The 19,299-nt window shown below is 35.4% G+C and overlaps 1 protein-coding gene, 1 long non-coding RNA gene and 1 pseudogene across 2 annotated transcripts; 2 read left to right on the top strand and 1 right to left on the bottom strand.

Moving 5' to 3' along the window:
• Window positions 1–1,102: 1,102 nt before the first annotated feature.
• On the top strand, window positions 1,103–2,279 carry LOC120202079. The gene is made up of 3 exons (XR_005523702.1): window positions 1,103–1,354; window positions 1,523–1,588; window positions 1,680–2,279. It is a non-coding gene; the product is annotated as an uncharacterized LOC120202079 (long non-coding RNA).
• Window positions 2,280–3,492: 1,213 nt separating this feature from the next.
• LOC120202047 (ethylene-responsive transcription factor RAP2-1-like) lies at window positions 3,493–4,305 on the top strand. The gene has a single exon (XM_039202537.1). The coding sequence runs from the start codon at window positions 3,632–3,634 to the stop codon at window positions 4,097–4,099; it is 468 nt and encodes a 155-aa protein (XP_039058468.1). The 5' UTR covers window positions 3,493–3,631; the 3' UTR covers window positions 4,100–4,305.
• A 13,534-nt stretch (window positions 4,306–17,839) lies between these two features.
• On the bottom strand, window positions 17,840–18,997 carry LOC120202085 (annotated as a pseudogene).
• Window positions 18,998–19,299: the final 302 nt, after the last annotated feature.

Raw genomic sequence — 19,299 nt, forward strand, 5'->3', positions numbered from 1 at the left:
TGGCGTTTGTTTTAAACATCGCTAAAAACTTGTTTTAGGGATTTAGTTGTAAACGCCGTAAATTTCCCCCAATTGGTTAATAGATAAGACAACTTTACTCTCTTTATTCTTTAAAACTTAACCCGTCAATTCTTCGTGTTCTACCCTTCATTTCCTCTTTTTGCTCGCTTCCTTCTCTGTGTTTCCCTCGCTTCCCTCGAGCGTTTCCAGAAACCTTCCTTCTCGTTCCCCTCTCAGCATTTCTCTTTGTTCGACTTCTATGGCTGGTGGTGATTCTGACTCGCCCCTAACCTCTCTTTCCTTGGAGAAGCAGTTTAAGAAGTTACAAGTCCAACTAGAAGATTCTGACGGTTATTCTGACTCATCTACTCGTCTCATGCAAGCTAGCCTCCTCCTCGGTCTCCAATCTAAACCAATTCCTTGTAACATTTTTTTTTCTTTTTTTTAAATTTATATTAATTTTGAAATATTACCTAATTTTTAATTTTACCTGTACATATTAATAGAGGTTTCAGAGAAGGCAAATACTCAGATTAATGTTTAAAGGATCTTTACAATAAACTTGCTGAAATTGTTAGGGAATTCCCTGGATAATATTACAGGTGAGATTGGTTTTAGGTTTTTGTTACTTTCAATTTTTATGTTGAAATTGTTAGGGAATGCCGTGGATAATATATTATTTTCATTATATTTAGTGTGCTTAGATTTCATGGATATTGGAGGAGTGAAACTTAAATGGTCATTTCTTTGCTTGCCTTTATGTGTTAGTTGCCGACTCCATTTATAGTTTGCAACCAATGCTTATACGAATCTCTGTTTAAGTAAGGACCTTTTAGTTCCCCTGTTTTGCTTTCATGAAACTGGGTCATGTATTTGTTCCATTTGCAGTGGAATTGTTGTATTGGTGGTAATAAAATATGCGGACAATATTGTGAAGGTAAGACATGATATGAAATTTCATATTTATTTAATCATTTATTTGTTTGAATTTACATCCATTTCTCTGATTTTGTTAGGATCATGTAAATTTGAAGTATGTATGTAAATTTGTATGGTTGGTGTATTCATAGTCTTATATTAGGAATCTAGCCAAGGAAGAGATATTTCTTGAACATTTACTTGCTAACTCCCCAGGGCATTTTGAAATTTGTTATGTGATCATCCCATTATCTTTCTTAATGTTGAATCGGGTTGATGATAATGTCTTATTAGCCAAAAGTAGTAAAAGTATACTTTAGTAGTTATCATGTCATATGCGATTCAAGCTGATTGCGTTTAGTTATTTGGTTCAGCAATGGAGTTGGCCTTGTTCCTGGAGAAACTAACAAATGAAAAGCTCTTGAACCTACATAGTGTAAGACTCTCTCACTCACTCACTCACACTATCCATATGTATAGTTGTATATACATATTCTTTTCCATCTTGTTCTCTGCTTGTAGTTTTGAATTTTGATTTTAAAATTGTTAATAAGGTGATATCACACAGAATTTTTTAACTAATAGTTAAGATTTTGGAAAATAGGTAGCTGCGCGGAACCATGACGGGCAGTTGACAGAATTCATCGAACGCAAATACTAAGCTGAGCAGGTAAAATACAATTTTTGTGTCTATAAAATTTACTTTTGTTGATGAATACTGAAAACAAGGTTTTTGATTCTGTTGTGCTTTCTTTTTATAGGTGGAGGCCATCAAGAAAATATCGGAATACATGGCTCAATTAAGCAGAGTTGGAAAAGGACATGGTAAGAGTCTAAACTTCTTTAGTCTTCTTTTTGTGAAAGGTGATATCTTTAACGCTAAATCACCATGATTTCATCTTGTTAATCTATTATTGGTCTTCATGCGTTAGAAATATCTCTTCATGTATTTGTTCCATTTGCAGTGGAATTTTTATATCGATGGTAATGAAATATGCAGACAATATTGTAAAGGTAAGACATGATATGAAATTTATTTCTGCCTATTGAGTGTGCTGATCTGGAAATGTTTCTCTCATCATGCATGTATTTGTTTCATGTCAAATGAAATAGTAAGAATTATGTTAGGTATTTGTTCATAGACTGTTTTCTTGCAGTCTCATAATTATGTCAGGAATTGTTGTATCGAAGATAATTCTGTTGTTGGTTGTTGTTGATGTTCACTACTTGTTTAGGTGGTTGCTCTTGTATGCCAAAACTTCAGTTGCAGTCCCCGGTAAGCAACCCTAAATCCTTACAAGATCTGCTCTCAAAAAAGTCTTCATCGCGGTTTGATGGATGAATTAGTCAAGACTCGAAATCTGCCCATATTTTATTATACCTTTATTTCTTAGTAGTGTATAAAAACAATCACATATTGATATTTATTTCGTAATAATAATATTTCTTTTTAAATAAAATATGATGTATAATGATATTTATTGCCATTTAAAATGTTTTTTCCAACAAAATTAATATTGATATGTGACGTCAACTTAATCCAATTTGCATCAGTTTGGTACAAAGAGCAGAACATGATATTTGGCAAACTATGCTCTTTTGTGGGCTTTGTATAACAAACGACACTACAATTCACACTTTTTTGCGGCGTTTTTGAATGAAAATGCCACTAATGACATATACCCTTGCGGCATTTGTGAAGAAAAATGTCACTATATACATAGGAATAGGACGTTTGTGGTAAAAAAACACCACTAAATATCATAACATATAGTGGCGTTTGAAAATAAAAGATGTAATATATCACGACTATTAGCGGTGTTTGTGGAACCAAATGCCGATATATGTTGTGATATATAGTGGTGTTTTATGTTCACAAACGCCGTTAATTATTGTGGCACTCGATTTAGCGGCACTTCTTGCGACGCTTTTGTTAGCGCCATGAGGTTTTTAGTGGCGCTTAAAAATGACCTATTGAACTAAAAACCGTCTCTAAAATCCTATTTTGTTGTAGTGTTTTTTTCCTATTTAGGTGTAAAAAATACTTGTTTGACGTTTATAACATTACACTTTTAGATGCATGGACCGTCATCGTCGGTAAATTATACCGTTAAATGACACGTACCACATTTATAGAATTTTAAAATTTTTATTTAAAAAAATTAATTTTTTTTAATTTTTTTTATGTTAAGCAAAAATAAAATTGGGAAATGATTTGCTTGGCAGTAGGATATCCCAGACTAAAAATGCGTCGGCTATCACATGGTTAGAACTGAGAAGCCGCTACTTTAGTTGATTTCGGTTAAGTCACTAAACACCCTTTCGTATTCACCAAGAGAAAATTAGTGTGTCATTGTATGTAAGTGTGTTTATTATGTTATTTATATATAGCATTTATAGGTTACTTAGAGAAATTAAGATGTGGAAGACGATGGGTTATGTCGGCCAAATTTGCATTTATCTTTAAGGATGATCAACGTGGCGGCCGTGCCCAGACGACAGACTAGCAGCCAAGTGGGAAACTATACTCCCCCACTCTTTCATTTTTGTATATAAAACTACTCAAAATACCTTTTGAAGCAAAGGCTATCCTTTGATTAAACAAATATACATTTCTTTTCTTCTTTCTCTTGCTATGTCTTACAAGTTTTAATTTTTGGAAAACCAAGATCCCGTTGAAGGGTTTTCAATTTGTTTAAGGTTTGGGTTTAGCATGGAAGGTGATTGTTGTTCAAGTTCGACGAGCGGAGAGATGCGGAAGGTGCAAAGGCAACAGAAAAAGGAGAAACCATTTAGAGGGATAAGGATGAGGAAGTGGGGGAAGTGGGTGGCTGAAATCAGGGAACCCAACAAGAGGTCCAGGATTTGGCTCGGTTCTTACACTACACCTATCGCCGCCGCCCGCGCCTATGACACCGCCGTTTTCTATTTGCGCGGCCCTTCAGCAAGGCTCAACTTCCCCGACCTCGTTTTACAAGAAGAGGAAAAACTTAGGGACATCTCAGCCGCTTCCATACGAAAGAAAGCAACCGAGGTTGGTGCTAAAGTCGACGCCTTACAGTCGACGTCGCCGTCGCTTCATCATAATCATGCTTCCGCATCGGAATCACCGAATAATACTCATCAAGTTTTCCAGAATCCTGATTTGAATAAGTACCCTGAAAGTTCTGGAGAAGATTGAGTCCATATAATAGTGATGATTGATGAAAATAACACTCCCCTACTGGAAATCCCCGGAAAAAAACTACAGTTCATGGGCGCCATTTTTTTCTTCTTTTGTGTTTATCTCATCGAAAAGGAACCAGTGAGTGAAAAATGGTTTGGTTCTGTTTGATAAGGTTGTATTTTTCTTTGGAATACAATTAAACTTTAGTTTATGGCTTGTAAGGATGGTCATGGAACAGGAAATTGGCTAAGCCTATCTAGTTAACTGCGTTGTTAATTACTTTAATTTTTTCATCTTTAGATACATACGATACTCTATTTGCATGGCGTCCAACAAATTTAAAAGTTAGAATCTGGAAACAACCTATTTTAGTTTTAATATCCATTAAAATTGGGTTAATGACCGATTTATCTGCTGAAAACCTGTTCGATTTCTGAATGACAGTTGGAAAATCCCCTTCGAACTCGAGTTTTCGAAATCCTAACTCAACTGTCAACATGATTGCCTTTTCGCATATGCAACAAACACATCAGCCACGTCTTCATGAGGGTACAAGTACACACTCTCATGATATTTCCTGTATTGTTACGAGCTAAATCACTGGAAATAAAACTCTGCGTGTCAGGATAAAAACTATTTGTATCAAAATTGATTTTTATACAATCAGATGTCGGTGGCCTCTATCGTTCTTGCTTAGCCGTTATTTTTCTTCTAAAATATCATGATTCAATCAGAAACAGTCTAAAAAATTATTGTTACACCCTGCTAGAGAGTTATCATAAATAATCTAATATTTAATTATAATTCTTAGTATCTATTTATTAGAATAATTAATTAAAAATGAAACTAGTTAAATTGAATTTCTTTTTATTATTCAACATTAGACATAGATATGTTTCTTTAAACAAACTAGAATTCATACTTTCTTCAATTTTCTTTTTATTTATATATCATCAATTGAATTAAACTGAATTCAAATCAAATTCTAACACTTTGTCTATGTGTATTTGGGGGGGAAATTAAAACCCCAAAAATAGAATAAACATATGAAATAATATAATTTTTTTGATTAATATGAGATAAATACAAGTCAATATCTAATCAAGATAAATATCAATCATTTGATAGTGAATGTTCACATCCTAGTATTTACGATGTTCAACCTCAAAAAATAACAACAATTTATTTTTTACTAAAATCACTTAATTCGTGTAATTAACGGTCAAGAAAGTGTTGAATATTCAAGGCATGGGCGACTAATTAGCATGGCGCGGCTAAATGTGTAATTTGGTCCAAGTTAGGCAGCCAATTTTGTTGATTTTTTATATGGGCAAATTACAAACTTTAGTCACTAAACTTTAGGATATTTATAAGATTAGTCCTTAAGCTTCAACTATAAATACCCTGACTCATTTAGCTTCAAAACTATCTCATAGCATTCTAGCTTTCTTCCAATACTAGAGAGAATTTAGAGAGTTTCTTGAGAGTTGTTTTCTCCTTTTTATCAAGAGAGAATTATCATTGTTTTCTCCTTGGTCGATCGAGAGAAGTTGTAATTCCTATTTTCTCATAGTGAAATTCTTCTACCGTTGCCCATGGTTTTTACCCTATATTATTTAGAGATTTTCCACGTAAAATTTGTGTCTTCTTTATTTTCATTTTTATTTTCTGAAATTATTAGTTGCGATTTTGCTCTATTCGATAGTGTCTTCCGCAACAATTGGTATTAGAGCCAGATCTGAGTGTGTAATATCTGTTTATTGTCTTTGTCGTTGCCACCAAAAGGTGGATCCTCCAACATAAGAAAGTAAGAAGGTATTACCCATTCTTTGAAGGTTCCAAAGAACTATTCACGATAGTGAAATAGTGAGAGCTATCAGTAATAGAAGCTATGACAACGAAATTTGATATTGAAAAATTCGATGGGAGAAATTTCTCATTGTGGAAATTGAAGATGAAGGCCATCCTGAGGAAAGACGGTTGTCTAGCAGCTATCAGTGAAAGGCCGGTAGATTTCACAGATGACAATAAATGGATCAAAATGGACGGGAATGTTATGACAAACTTTCATCTAGCATTAGCAGATGAAGTATTGTCAAGCATTGAGGAGAAGAAGACAGCTAAGGAGATATGGGATCATCTCACCAAATTGTACGAGGCCACATCGTTGCACAATAAAATTTTCCTTAAGAGGAAATTGTACACTCTCCGGATGCCAGAATCTACTTTAATGACGGAGCACTTAAACACGCTGAACACTTTATTTTCTCAGCTTACATCCATAAGATGTACAATAGGAGAACAAGAATGTGTTGAACTTCTACTTCAAAGTCTACCTGATTCGTATGATCAACTCATCATCAACTTGACAAACAATAATGTCACCAGTCTAGTCTTCGATGATGTTGCAGTTGCTGTTCTACAAGAAGAAAATTGGTGCAAGAACAAGGAAGACAGACAAGTAAATCTGCAACAAGCAGAAGCGTTGACAACGATGAGAGGGAGATCAACGGAACGTGGCCAAAGCAGCAGTTACAAACATGGTAGATCAAAGTCGAGAAGCAAGAAGAATTTAAAGTGCTACAACTGTGGAAAGAAGGGTCACTTGAAGAAGGATTGTTGGAGTCTAAATAAAAACTCCAATCTACAAGGCAATACCACAAACACTTTAGATGATGAAGATGCTCTATGTTGTGAAGCGTCAACCACCGTGGAAGGCAGAAAAAGATTTGCAAATATATAGCTCATTGATTCGGGAACAACATATTACATGACCTCAAGAAGAGAATGGTTCCATCATTATGAACCTGTCTCAGGAAAATCTGTCTATAGTTGCAATGATCATGCCTTGGAGATTATTGGCGTGGGGACCATCAAATTGAAGATGTATGATGGAATAATTAAAGTTGTTTGAGATGTACGACACGTGAAAGGCCTGAAGAAAAATTTATTATCCTATAGATTGTTGGATAATAATGCAAGCAAGATTGAAACACGAAAATGAATCATGAAGGTGTTCCATTGAGCGCTTGTGGTGATGAAAGGCGAAAAGATAGCAGCAAACGTGTACATGCTGAAGGGAGAGACTTTGATAGAAGCAGAAGCCTCTGTAGCCTCATGTAGTTCAGATTCTGCAATACTATGGCATCAGAAACTTGGACACATATCAGAACAAGGAATGAAAGTCCTTGTGGAGCAAAAGCTACTTCCAGGCTTAACAAATGTATCACTTACTTTTTGTGAGCATTGTATGACAAGTAAGCAGCACCGATTGAAATTCAACACATCAAATTCTTGAGAAAAAAAGTGTTCTAGAATTGGTTCACTCTGACGTATGGCAAGCACCAGTTACATCCCTAGGCGGAGAAAAATATTTTGTCTCATTTATTGGTGACTACTCCAGGAGATGTTGGGTGTACCCTATTAAAAAGAAGTCAGGTGTGTTTTCAACTTTCAAAAACTTCAAAGCGCAGGTGGAACTTGATTCTGGAAATAAGATCAAGTGTTTCAGAAAAGATAATGGAGGAGAATACACAAGAGAAGAATTTGATGACTTTTGCAGGAAAAAAGGCATCAAAAGGCAGTTCACAGTGGCGAACACTCCTCAACAAAATGGAGTGGCAAAGCAGATGAACAGAACCTTATTAGAAAGAAAAAGAGCAATATTGAGGAATATAGGCCTAGAAAAATCATTCTGGGGAGAAGCAGTCAATACCGCCTGTTATTTGGTGAATCGAGCTCCATCAACTGCAATAGAGCTGAAGACACCAATGGATATGTGGACTGGTAAACAGTTGATTATTCAAACCTCCGTGTATTTGGAAGTATTGTGTACGTGATGTACAACTCCCAAGAAATTTCAAAGCTGGATCTAAAATCCAGAAATGCAAATTCTTGGGGTATGTTGATGGTGTAAAGGGGTATCGCTTGTGGGATCCCACTGGCCACAAAGTGATCATTAGCAGGGATTTTATCTTTGTAGAAGATAAGCTGCAAAGAAAAAAAGAAGATGGTAGCACTGAAAAGTCAAAGACTACATAGATAGATGTGGAAAAGGAGTTTGAACAAGGAGATTCTTCTGAAGCAGAACCAGTACATGATGAACAAGAACCAGAGAGTTTTGAAGCTCCAACAACTCGTCAATCAGATCATGTGAGAAGATGTCCCAATTGGCACTCAAATTATGTTATAGAAGGTAATATTGCATACTATTTTTTAACAGAGGACGGCGAGCCATCAACATACCAGGAGGTAATAAACAACTCAGATGCTTCACTGTGGATGATGGCGATGCAAGAAAAAATCGAAGCCCTTCATAAAAATAATACATGAGACCTTGTGCCACTACCACAGGGAAGGAAGCCAATTGGTAACAAATAGGTCTTCAAAATCAAGCGAAATGGTGATGATCAAGTGGAGAAATATCGTGCAAGACTGGTGGCAAAGGATATGCTCAAAAAGAAGGTATTTATTTCAATGAAATCTTTTCTCCTGTGGTTCGACTAACAACAGTACGAGTAATCTTGGCAATGTGTGCTACGCTGAACTTACATCTAGAGCAGCTAGATGTTAAAACAACTTTTATTCATGGAAATCTTGAAGAAGAGATTTACATGCTCCAGCCTGAAGGTTTTGAAGAAGACAAAAAGAAGAACTTGGTTTGCAGGTTGAACAAATCTATGTACGATCTAAAGTAGGCGCCGAGGTGTTGGTATAAGAGATTTGATTCATTCATTATGTGCCTTGGATACAACAGACTTAATGCAGACCCTTGTGCTTATTTCAAGAGGTTTGGTGATAACAATTTTGTTATATTTATATTGTATGTGGATGACATGTTGGTTGCAGGACCCAACAAAGATCATATTGATGAATTGAAGGCACAACTGGCTAGGGAATTTGAAATGAAGGACTTGGGATCAGCAAACAAGATTTGGGGATGCAAATTCACCAAGATAGAAGTAATAGGAAGATTTGGCTTTCACAAAAGAATTACTTGAAGAATATCTTATCACGATTCAGCATGCAAGATTGTAAGCCAATTTTTACCCCTCTTCCTATTAACTTCAAATTATTCTCTAATATGAGTCCTAGCAGTGAAGAAGAGAGGATGAAGATGTCTTGAGTGCCGTATGCATCGGCAGTGGGAAGTTTAGTGTTCGCTATGATATGCACAAGACCATACATTGCACAAGCAGTGGGAGTGGTTAGTCGGTACATGGTGAATCCAGATAAAGAGCATTGGAATACAGTGAAGAGGATTTTGAGATACATCAAAGGGACCTCAAATATTGCATTATGTTACAGAGGATCAAACTTACTAATCAATGAGTATGTAGATTCTGACTATGCAGGGGATTTGGATAAAAGCAAATATACTACAGGATATGTGTTCAAAGTTGATGGTGGAGCTGTAAGCTGGGTTTCAAAATTGCAGCCAGTTGTGGCTACGTCCACAACAGAGACAAAATATGTAGCAGCTACACAAGCCAGTAAAGAAGCAATTTGGTTGAAGATGCTATTGGAGGAGCTTGGGCACAATCAAGAGTATGTCTCTCTGTTTTGTGACAGTCGAAGTGCCTTGCATCTAGCAAGGAATCCAACATTTCATTCAAGGACAAAGCACATACGAGTTCAGTATCATTTCATTTATGAAAAGGTGGAAGAAGGGACGATAGATATGCAAAAGATTAATACCAAAGACAACATAACAGATTTCATGACAAATGTTGATAAATTTACTTGGTATCGATCCTCTTGTGGCCTGTTAGCAACGTAAGTAACATGAAGGTACAAGGTAGAAAGAGTGGTGTGAAGATATGATTGTTCCAATCAAATCTTCAAGTGGGAGATTGTTGAATATTCAAGGCATGGGCGATTGATTAGCATGGGGCGGCTAAATGTGTAAATTTGGTCCAAGTTAGGCAGCCAATTTTGTTGTTTTTTTTATGGGCAAATTACAAACTTTAGTCACTAAACTTTTGGGTATTTATAAGATTAGTCCTTAAGCTTCAACTATAAATACCCTAACTTGTTTAGCTTCAAAACTATCCCAAAGCATTCTAGCTTTCTTCCAATATTAGAGAGAATTTAGAGAGTTTCTTGAGAGTTGTTTTCTCCTTTTTATCAAGAGAGAATTATCATTGTTTTCTCCTTGGTCGATCGAGAGAAGTTGTAATTCCTATTTTCTCATAGTGAAATTCTTCTACCGTTGCCCGTAGATTTTACCATATATTATTTAGGGGTTTTCCACGTAAAATTTGTGTTTTCTTTATTTTCATTTTTATTTTCTCAAATTATCAGTTGCGATTTTGCTCTATCTGATAGCCGTCTTCCGCAACAGAAAGAAACCGAAAAACATACTCACCGCCCACCTTCATCACCTATCAACTTCCACCGACCAAACCGTTTCGTAAGCCATCAGCAATGATGAAGGCGACAACCTCCAAAGGACCACTCTTTTTTCTCTCTATGGGGTTTCTCTCATTTGGTTGTTCCCCCAACAAATTCATAAGTATCCCACCCTTATCTCCTTATCAACTTTCTTTGGTTTTAGGAACTTAAAACTGGACACACACAAGCTAGTAGTCCTCACCCTTTGTGTCGTCATACTTTATCAGACGATTGAGGTAAGAATTATGGAATTACACTATTACGAGATCCTTATCGCTTCGAATTTGGAGCTTTAGTTCTTATATTTTGTCTTTTGAAGTAAGGGACTTGATAGAAAAAAGGATGACAGAAAAGCTGATTGATATGGAGTAGTGAATCCTATTAATGCCGACAGAAAAGCAATCAATTTAGGATTTAAAATCAACAATATTAGTGATTATGGTATTTGTTTGATGCTTAAGTAGTTTAGGACCATCTTTAAGTTGGAATACATTAAAAAAGAAACAAAAATCTTCTAGTTTTAGTTCATTTTCTTCAACTACAGAAAACCCTTTAAAATCTAAATCATCCATCAACCATGCCCTTATTTCTGCTTAAAACTGTTCATACTTGTAATTTTAACTGAACCAAAAATAGAGTTTAGACTCTAGACCTTATTTTTCATGCTTCGACGAAATAACTACCAAGTTCGCGTAGTTTATTTTGGCACCACCAGTGATTGAAGGTAACTTTAGAGAATCATTTAACCCGACCTTTAATAATCTCAATAAAAATGCAGAACGTCATCGTCCATTAAACCTGAAAAGGACCTCAGTCGGCAAAAAGGCTAAGAACTCCTGAAATTAATACATCGATTGGAATTAAGAGCAATCTAATTATCCAGAATCAATACAGGCAATAGACAGAGGGGAATAATGCGTGGATGCTCGAACCGGACATGGAAGAGGCGATGATATTGTCTGGTATGGCAAGTCATTCATTGATGACAACAATCAAAGTTGTTGTAGTCGAACTTCCCAAGGATAAGAAGTATGTTCCGGCAATGCCCGAGATATGTGCGGCATGGATTACTGAGGAGGAATAACAAATCACAGAGGGCATTTCCCTGTTGGGTGTCAATGGAGGAATAACCACTTTTTCTCATGCACATAATGGGAGACAAAACACCACGCAAAGGGGGCACTCGAATTTTATGGGTTTTCGTGGGATTGGGTGATTTTTTTAAAGATGAGTCAAAGCTGGTCGAAATTGCTATCGCCAAAAGGTGTCAGGTCAGCTGAATTAACCAGCCATGTCAACATTCAATTTTGAGGATAATAAGATTCTTTAGATTTATGGGTTCACTCACAAGTCTTGAGCTAGTAGAAGGGTTAAGAGAGTTAGAAACGAGATCGATAATCCACTCGAGGTGAAAGATAAGCTTGGCCTGCTTCATCCGGCTTTTAAAGCCATTAAGGTATCCTCTTCTAGGTTTAAATCCTTACTTTTTTCTCACATTAATTATAATATATATATATATATTAAATGTTATAATTGATTAATGAATATGATATTTAATCTAATGGTTAATGTATCCATAATTGTTCTTTATGTCCCAGATTCAGTCCTAATTACCCTAGTTTTTTCTTTATATAGTAAACTTTAGGCTTAATATGAAAATAAGTGTCTAATTCTACCGCGTTTCTTAAAGTGGTGCCCAAATTATACTATTTTTCTCAAAGTGGTGCCCAAATTATACTATTTTTCTCAAAGTGGTACCTAAATATTTTTTGGGTCAATCCATATACCTAACATTATAAACATTATCACTTTGGGTGCCTCGACCGTAACAGATGTTAAAAAAGCCTGATAAGTGACACATGTCGCCTTCAAGTAATTTTAAAAATTTTATTTGTTTAAAAAAACTTAAGAATATTATCAAATTAAAAAAACTATAATTTCTCTTAAATTACAAAAAAGTCCAAAATCCCTATAAATTACAAAAAAGTCCAAAATCCCTAAAAATCCCAAATTCTTAATTCTAACCTTACCTCTGTTGCCAACCACGCTTGTCACTGCCGACGTCATCCTTGTCGTCAATTGACCGTCAAGATCACGTGGGGTCGCGGTTTGCAACTTTGTTCTTTGTTGGGGTAGTGTGATTCGTCGTTAATTGGCTTATTGGCTCATATTCTAGTGGTTGTTCGTGGGGTTAACTGTTGTGGGGTGAAGGTAAGGTCAGGTGGTGATTCGACGACGATAAAGGACGACGACCGACATGGGTTTAGGATTGAAACGAAGGTTTTCAAAGTTTTGGGATTTTTTTTAAAGATTTCCAAAAATTTTGGGATTTTTATAAAGAAATTATATTTTTAAGTATTTTATTTTAAATATAAATTTTTAAAATTATCAGAATGTGACACGTGTCACTTAGCGATGTTTTTTAATGACCGTTATGGCAGAGACACCTAAATTGTTAATGTTTATAACGTTAGACACCTGAATTAACCCAAATAAAATTTAGGCACCACTTAGATAAATCAGTATAGTTTGAACACTTTTATATTAAGACTAAACTTTATTGGCAAAAGTGCCCAAATAAGGAGGTGGGAATGTTTAATTCCCAATCTCACTCATCCGATTAATTTCTGATATAGGGTGTTTTCTACAGGGTTTTGGGATCTCTCAGCGTCTTCAGTAGTGTTGATTATTTCTTGGGATCTCTAGGCATCATCAATTGAAATCCAGGGAAAAAATTGGTGTTTTTATACAAATATCACCTTAACATAAATTAATTACTTGTTAGACACTGTTTAAGAATGTTTTACGGATCTAGCAAATTTTTAAATACTTTCTATAAAATTATTCCTGCATTAAATTACACAATATAATTATTTCTACCAATTACCATTTGACACTTTCTGATGCGTTTTTGACCCTTTCAAAATCCTATATGCATAGTATATTCTAGGAAAACTTTGAGCTTAAGTAATTTAAAATATATATAATTTTATAAAATATTATGGATCATCATCATCATTATCATTTTGAAAATAATTTTGCAAAAAGGTGCGCATTGCATAAGATTTTGAAAAATATTTATAAAAGTTTTATAACTAATATTTATTTTTTAAAATCCTATACGGTGAATGTGTCGCGCCTTTTTGCAAAATTATTTTTCAAAATCCTAGAATATAGTATACGTATAGGATTTTGAAAGTGTCAAAAACGCATCAGAAAGTGTCAAGTGGTAATTGGTAGACATAATTGTATTGTGTAATTTAATGTAGGAATAATTTTATAGGAAATATTTAAAAATTTGCTAGATCCGTAAACTATCCTTAAATATTTACGTTTCAGACACCCTTTGAGATAATATTTCCGATCTAACACCCTTTGCAGAAAGGAGCGACCATACACCTTCCATCCCACCGACCCAACTGACTGTTCACACCATCCATCCCATCCTATAAATACCTCACTCTCAACTATTTTCACCACACCAAATCCTCTCAAATCCTTTCAAAAACCAAACCTCGTTCAAATTTTATTTATAAGGTATATTTTGTTAGTATTTTATTTAATTATTGTATTATTTAATTTTTTATTATTTTATTTAAATATTTTATTTTTTTGCAGTTATAAAATAGAAAGCGATCTGCTTCGTTTGGATGGAAATCTGTATAAGTTAACGGAAACAATGATGTTTGATATATGTACTGAAGCGACGACATTCTTCTAGTTGAGAGGATTGTTGTGAATGTTTACGAGTTGAGAGTGTATTTATAGTCGAGAAAAAAGTTTAAAAGCGATACATGAGTCGCGCCTTTCAACAAAAGTTTAGATCGAGAATATTATCTTAAAGGGTGTCTGAAACGTAAATATTTAAGGAAAAAGTATTTTTTGATAAAATCGCCAAAAATGCGCAGTAAGCAAAAAAAATTAACTAAAGACTCTGAGTAATCCATGTATGAAAATTTTAGCCTAAAGACGCCGAGATATCCTGAGTCTTTAGGTGATTACTGTAGAAAATACGTTAGATTAAAAAATAATGTTGAAAGAACGTTAATTTAAGAATTAAACACTCTGAAGTATTATCTGTGCACTTTTAAAAATTTATTAGAATATATAAAATATGTCGTAAAATTTTATCCATTGTGTGGTTTAACGTGAAGGTACAAGTGCGCTTAAACCTCCCCGGGTTGCGAGTATGATCTCCAACAACTACATCCATTCTATTTCAAGTCATTTTAACTCCAATGAGAGTGTGACGCATGCATTAAATTAAATTAAATTAAATCAATTAAAACAATAAACTTAATTAAGCGATGACATATATCATCATCAAGAATTAAATTATTAAATTAATTTAAAATTATGACTACATTAATAGAATATGTAAATACTAAATATATAATTACACTAATTTTTGTTAATAATTATGTCAACATATCCGTTAAATGTTAACAACAAGTGATTTATTTACAATAATTAAATAATTAGATGGTGCGATTGATAAAATTAAAAAAAGTAATCAAAATGAAAAAATACAATAATTAAATAGTCATAGATATAACTTACCCATTTAAAAAAAACACCTAGACAGAACATCGAGATTGAGCAGGAGCCTTTAGCTGTAACAAATGAAAATCGCAGCAACATTGGAAGGTGGAAGAACCAACAAGTTGCGACTGCAGTGAGTTGTGCAACAAAAACAGCAGCAAAAGGAACAGTAACAAATATCAGTGGCTACGGTCCCTAATGAGAAACAACAACAACAACAACAACAACAACAAAACCCAATTCCCATATGTATGGGGTAAGGGGGAGGTAGGGTAGTAGGCTACCCCCAACGCCAGATTGAGAGTAACTTCCGTGGAAGACCTCCGGCAGTCAGAAAATTAAAAATTTAGATAAAATGCAATGCATGTATAAATAAATACATAAATACATAGCTAAACAGTATTCATATGCAGTCATTAAAATCATATGTGCGTCTGTAACGGGAATTAATCCCTGCATAATAATCCCTACGAAAGAATCTCTGCATATAGACAGAAACATAAGATAAGATCCGGCTAAATTTAAAAGAGGAAACATGAAGAGAATGATACACAGAAGTCAACGTTAGCAAGCCCAGTTCTAATCCTTCATAAATACCAATAACAGAAACGTATAAAAAGTATAAGTCATGGAAAATACTACAAAGACATTAAAAGAAGACAGATATGATACACCTATAGATGTGACCCACACTACTCAACTACCCTAGTCTTTAGCCTCCATATTTTCCTATCAGAGGTCATGTCTTCGATAAGGGCTAAATCCCTCAAATCAGATCTCAAGCAGTCTTCCCACTTTCGCCTTGGTCGTACTTTCCTTCTGGCACCGTCAACTGTAATCGACTCTACCCTCCTTACCGCATCCGACGGTAGTCGCCTAAGGACATGCCCAAACCACCGTAGTCTTCCCTCCCTCAATTTTTCGGAAACAGACACCACCCCCAATGACATCCTAATAGCAGAGTTTGTCGTCATATCCCTCAGAGTCTTACCACATGTCCATCGAAGCATTCTCATTTCTGCGGCCTCAATCCTCCTTACGTGATCCTTCTTGGTTGCCCAACATTCTGATCCATACAACAGCTTAACACTTGGGGATAAAAAAAAAGGAAGAAAATAGATAAAGCTACTGTTATTTTGGTTAGTATAAAGACCAGTGAACCAACTGGAGTCGAAAGCTTCAATGCAAAATTGCAGCTCCAGTTGCCAAATCTCACGAAACATTCTATTCAGACAACACTCCACTTCCCTCTATCAAATTAAATGCACACCAGTAGAATTGTAGTTAACAGAAGCTCCTTTTTGCGCATGCCAATAGTTCATGCTCCCCCAAGGACAATTAAGAGACGAATCACTCGAGAATCGACATCTTCTTATTGTTAAAATACTTTGTTCTCCAATATTTACACATATGTGTATTATGTATTGGTTATCCATCTTCTCATATCCAAACAAAAGAGTTTTGAATTTTCTATTTCAGATTGGCCAAAGGTCACACATTGATGATAGAACCAGCAATCATGTAACCGCATTAGGCATCACCCACATGAATAGTTCTTCAACATAACAACCCAACAGAATTTGATCTAATTTAACCTAGACAAGCTCTAATCTAAGAACAAAAAGTATGATTTGTATATACAATCTCATTAGATAAATGAGAGATTCTCCATATAAAAATATATATGACTAAAATGAAAACTCTATATACAAATATATATTTATATATATTAGCGGACGGTGGTGGATCATTGATGCTTTCTTATACAATATAGATAAATGAGATATTCTCCACAAATACCGGTGTTTAATGAGTTAAGCAACTTGTGAACAGCTCGAACTCGACTCAGTCAAAACTCGACTCGAATTCAAGCTAGACTCGATACCTTAACGAGTTGAGTCGAGTAAAGTCCAACTCGACTCGATAAGTTCGTGAGCAGCTCGTTAATTTTTTTAGCAATTATCTTAAAAAAATTTCATTAAAAAAATTACTAATTACTAATAGATAATAAAAAATGTTATAAATTGCTAATCTATAAATTTTCTAATAAACAACAAAAAAATACTAGATTATTAATTAATATTTTACTACACTAAAAAATAAACACTATTTATTATTTTAATGTATTTGTAGATTGTTATATTAAAATTTAGATTTTGAAAATGAAAAGCTCTATTTTGATAATTTTTTGGTTAAATTTATTAATTTATGTTTATATTAAGTTATGTATAGTGTATTAGTAGATTTTACATATAGTTAAAAAAATAAGGTAAAACTTTCAGTGAGCTTAAAGAGCAACGAGGCAAACAACGAGTATCGAGTTTAACGAGTAACGAGGCGAACAAAGAGCATCAAGCTTAATGAGCAACGAGCATCGAACTTAACGAGCAACAAACTTAACGAGCAATGAGTCGAGTAATAAGTTTTTTTAACGAGCACGAGTCGAGCAAAATTTTAACGATCAACAACTCGAGTCGAATAACAAAATTTTTTAACGAGTACGAGTCGAGCACAACCTAGTTTGCAATCGACTCGCTTGATAACCACCCCTATATACAAATATATGTGACTAAAATGAAAACTCTATATAAGAAAGCATCAATGATCCACCACCGTCCACTAATCAAGTTCAAAACCTACACCATAGATAAGGCTTTTACTAAAATTGGTATTGAAACTGACAAAGATTCTAATCTACACAAGCATTGCAGTTCCCCTGTTGTTCTTTCGTATATGCCATTTCAATTTCCATCAAAAGAAAATAGTATAGAGACAATATGAGGCGGATATATACCGGTCGCAACTCTGAAGACAATGAAGAACCATATTGAACAAATGCCACCATTAGTATGTTCAACTCTTATTAATCGAGCAGCAAAGTCACCAATTTTATACATTACAATCTCTTTACCCATCCTTCCCTGTATGAGTTCAAGTTCTAAACATCCATGAGTAAACTAGAATTTCCTCATCAATAATACCCATCTTCCTAAAAAAACATCATCACTATCATCCAACAAATAATCTTCATCTCCAACTACCTCGAATTCCATCTCCCATTCATCCTCATCTCCCTCCTTCCCTTCCGAAAACAACGAGATCTCATCCCACCAAACTCACTCCTCTCTACTAAAAGCTCATTCACAACACCATCCAATTCCCCAATACTCGCATTCCCACCATCGAATTCCGAAGCCGAAAACAACCCATCATCACTCCTCATTCTCCTCTTAGGCACCAAATCTTTCTTCGTAAGCTCCCCATTTTCCACCTCGACCCAGGACACCCATAAATCGGCATGTCTCCCCAAACCCCTATCCAATCCCCTACAACCACAGTCCTCAAATTTGATTCCCTTGCTCTCCTCAACATATCCACGAAATCCTTATCGTCCACTTATATACCTTTCCTTAAACCGCTGACGTTTCTTACCCTTAAACGATTTCAATCTGTTTAACTTCTTTCGTCGTTCCCTTTCATGTAACTGCTTGAAATGTTTCTTCAAATCCAAATTCGTCTTGCATTTCCGACCGCAAACCCCACAGATGTAAGGTTCGGCCGGAGTTACGATTCCTTTGCGTTCGAGGATGTCTAGGCTTCTCCTCTCGCTGCGTTCTTGCAGGACCCATTGAGGCAAGTGGATAAATGCGTAACGATTAGCGTAGGCTGACATGTCAACGAGTTCCCCGAACTTCTGGGCAACCGTTTTCATTGCCAACGCCGCTTCGTATGGCGGTCCGCGCGGAGGTTTGTTCTCGAGGTCCCACAAGACGACCACTTTCTTCTGTTTGGGAGCGTAAACGCCTTGCTTGTTCCTCACCATGTCGATTTCAACGGCGCTGGCATCGGCTTTGATGGTGAGGCGGCATGGGCGCGGCGAGGATTTGGTTTTGAAGGGTGCGGTATAAATGGGAGAGAAGGAAGGGGGAAAGGAAAAGTCTGGTTTGGGGGTGAAAAGGGGTGTTGAGATGAAGGGAATTTAAGGAGTTGCAGAGAGGATTCATTAGGATTTTCTCTTTTTTTTTTTGGTTTCGAAATAGAGTGATTGTTTGCTGAAGATCAAAGCCGAAAGGTCTAAATATCAACAAATGTCAATCTTTAACTATCGGATCATTTGTAGATCCAACATAGATGATAGTTTAGGATCCAATGGATATAAGGCTGTCAATGTGGCCCATCCAATTATTTTATTTAGGCTCCTCTCATGCAATGTGAAAACTAGGGAGGTAAACTATTCGAGTATTGTTGAGCTCGACTAGACTCGATTACTTTGAAATAAA

This window comes from Hibiscus syriacus, unplaced genomic scaffold (genome assembly GCF_006381635.1).
Source record: "Hibiscus syriacus cultivar Baekdansim isolate YM2019G1 unplaced genomic scaffold, ASM638163v2 tig00008146_pilon, whole genome shotgun sequence".
Lineage (NCBI taxonomy): Eukaryota > Viridiplantae > Streptophyta > Magnoliopsida > Malvales > Malvaceae > Hibiscus > Hibiscus syriacus.

What these genes read in the sequence shown, in the direction of transcription:
- LOC120202047 (XM_039202537.1), top strand. Translation starts at nt 3,632, where the DNA reads ATGGAAGGTGATTGTTGTTCAAGTTCGACGAGCGGAGAGATGCGGAAG.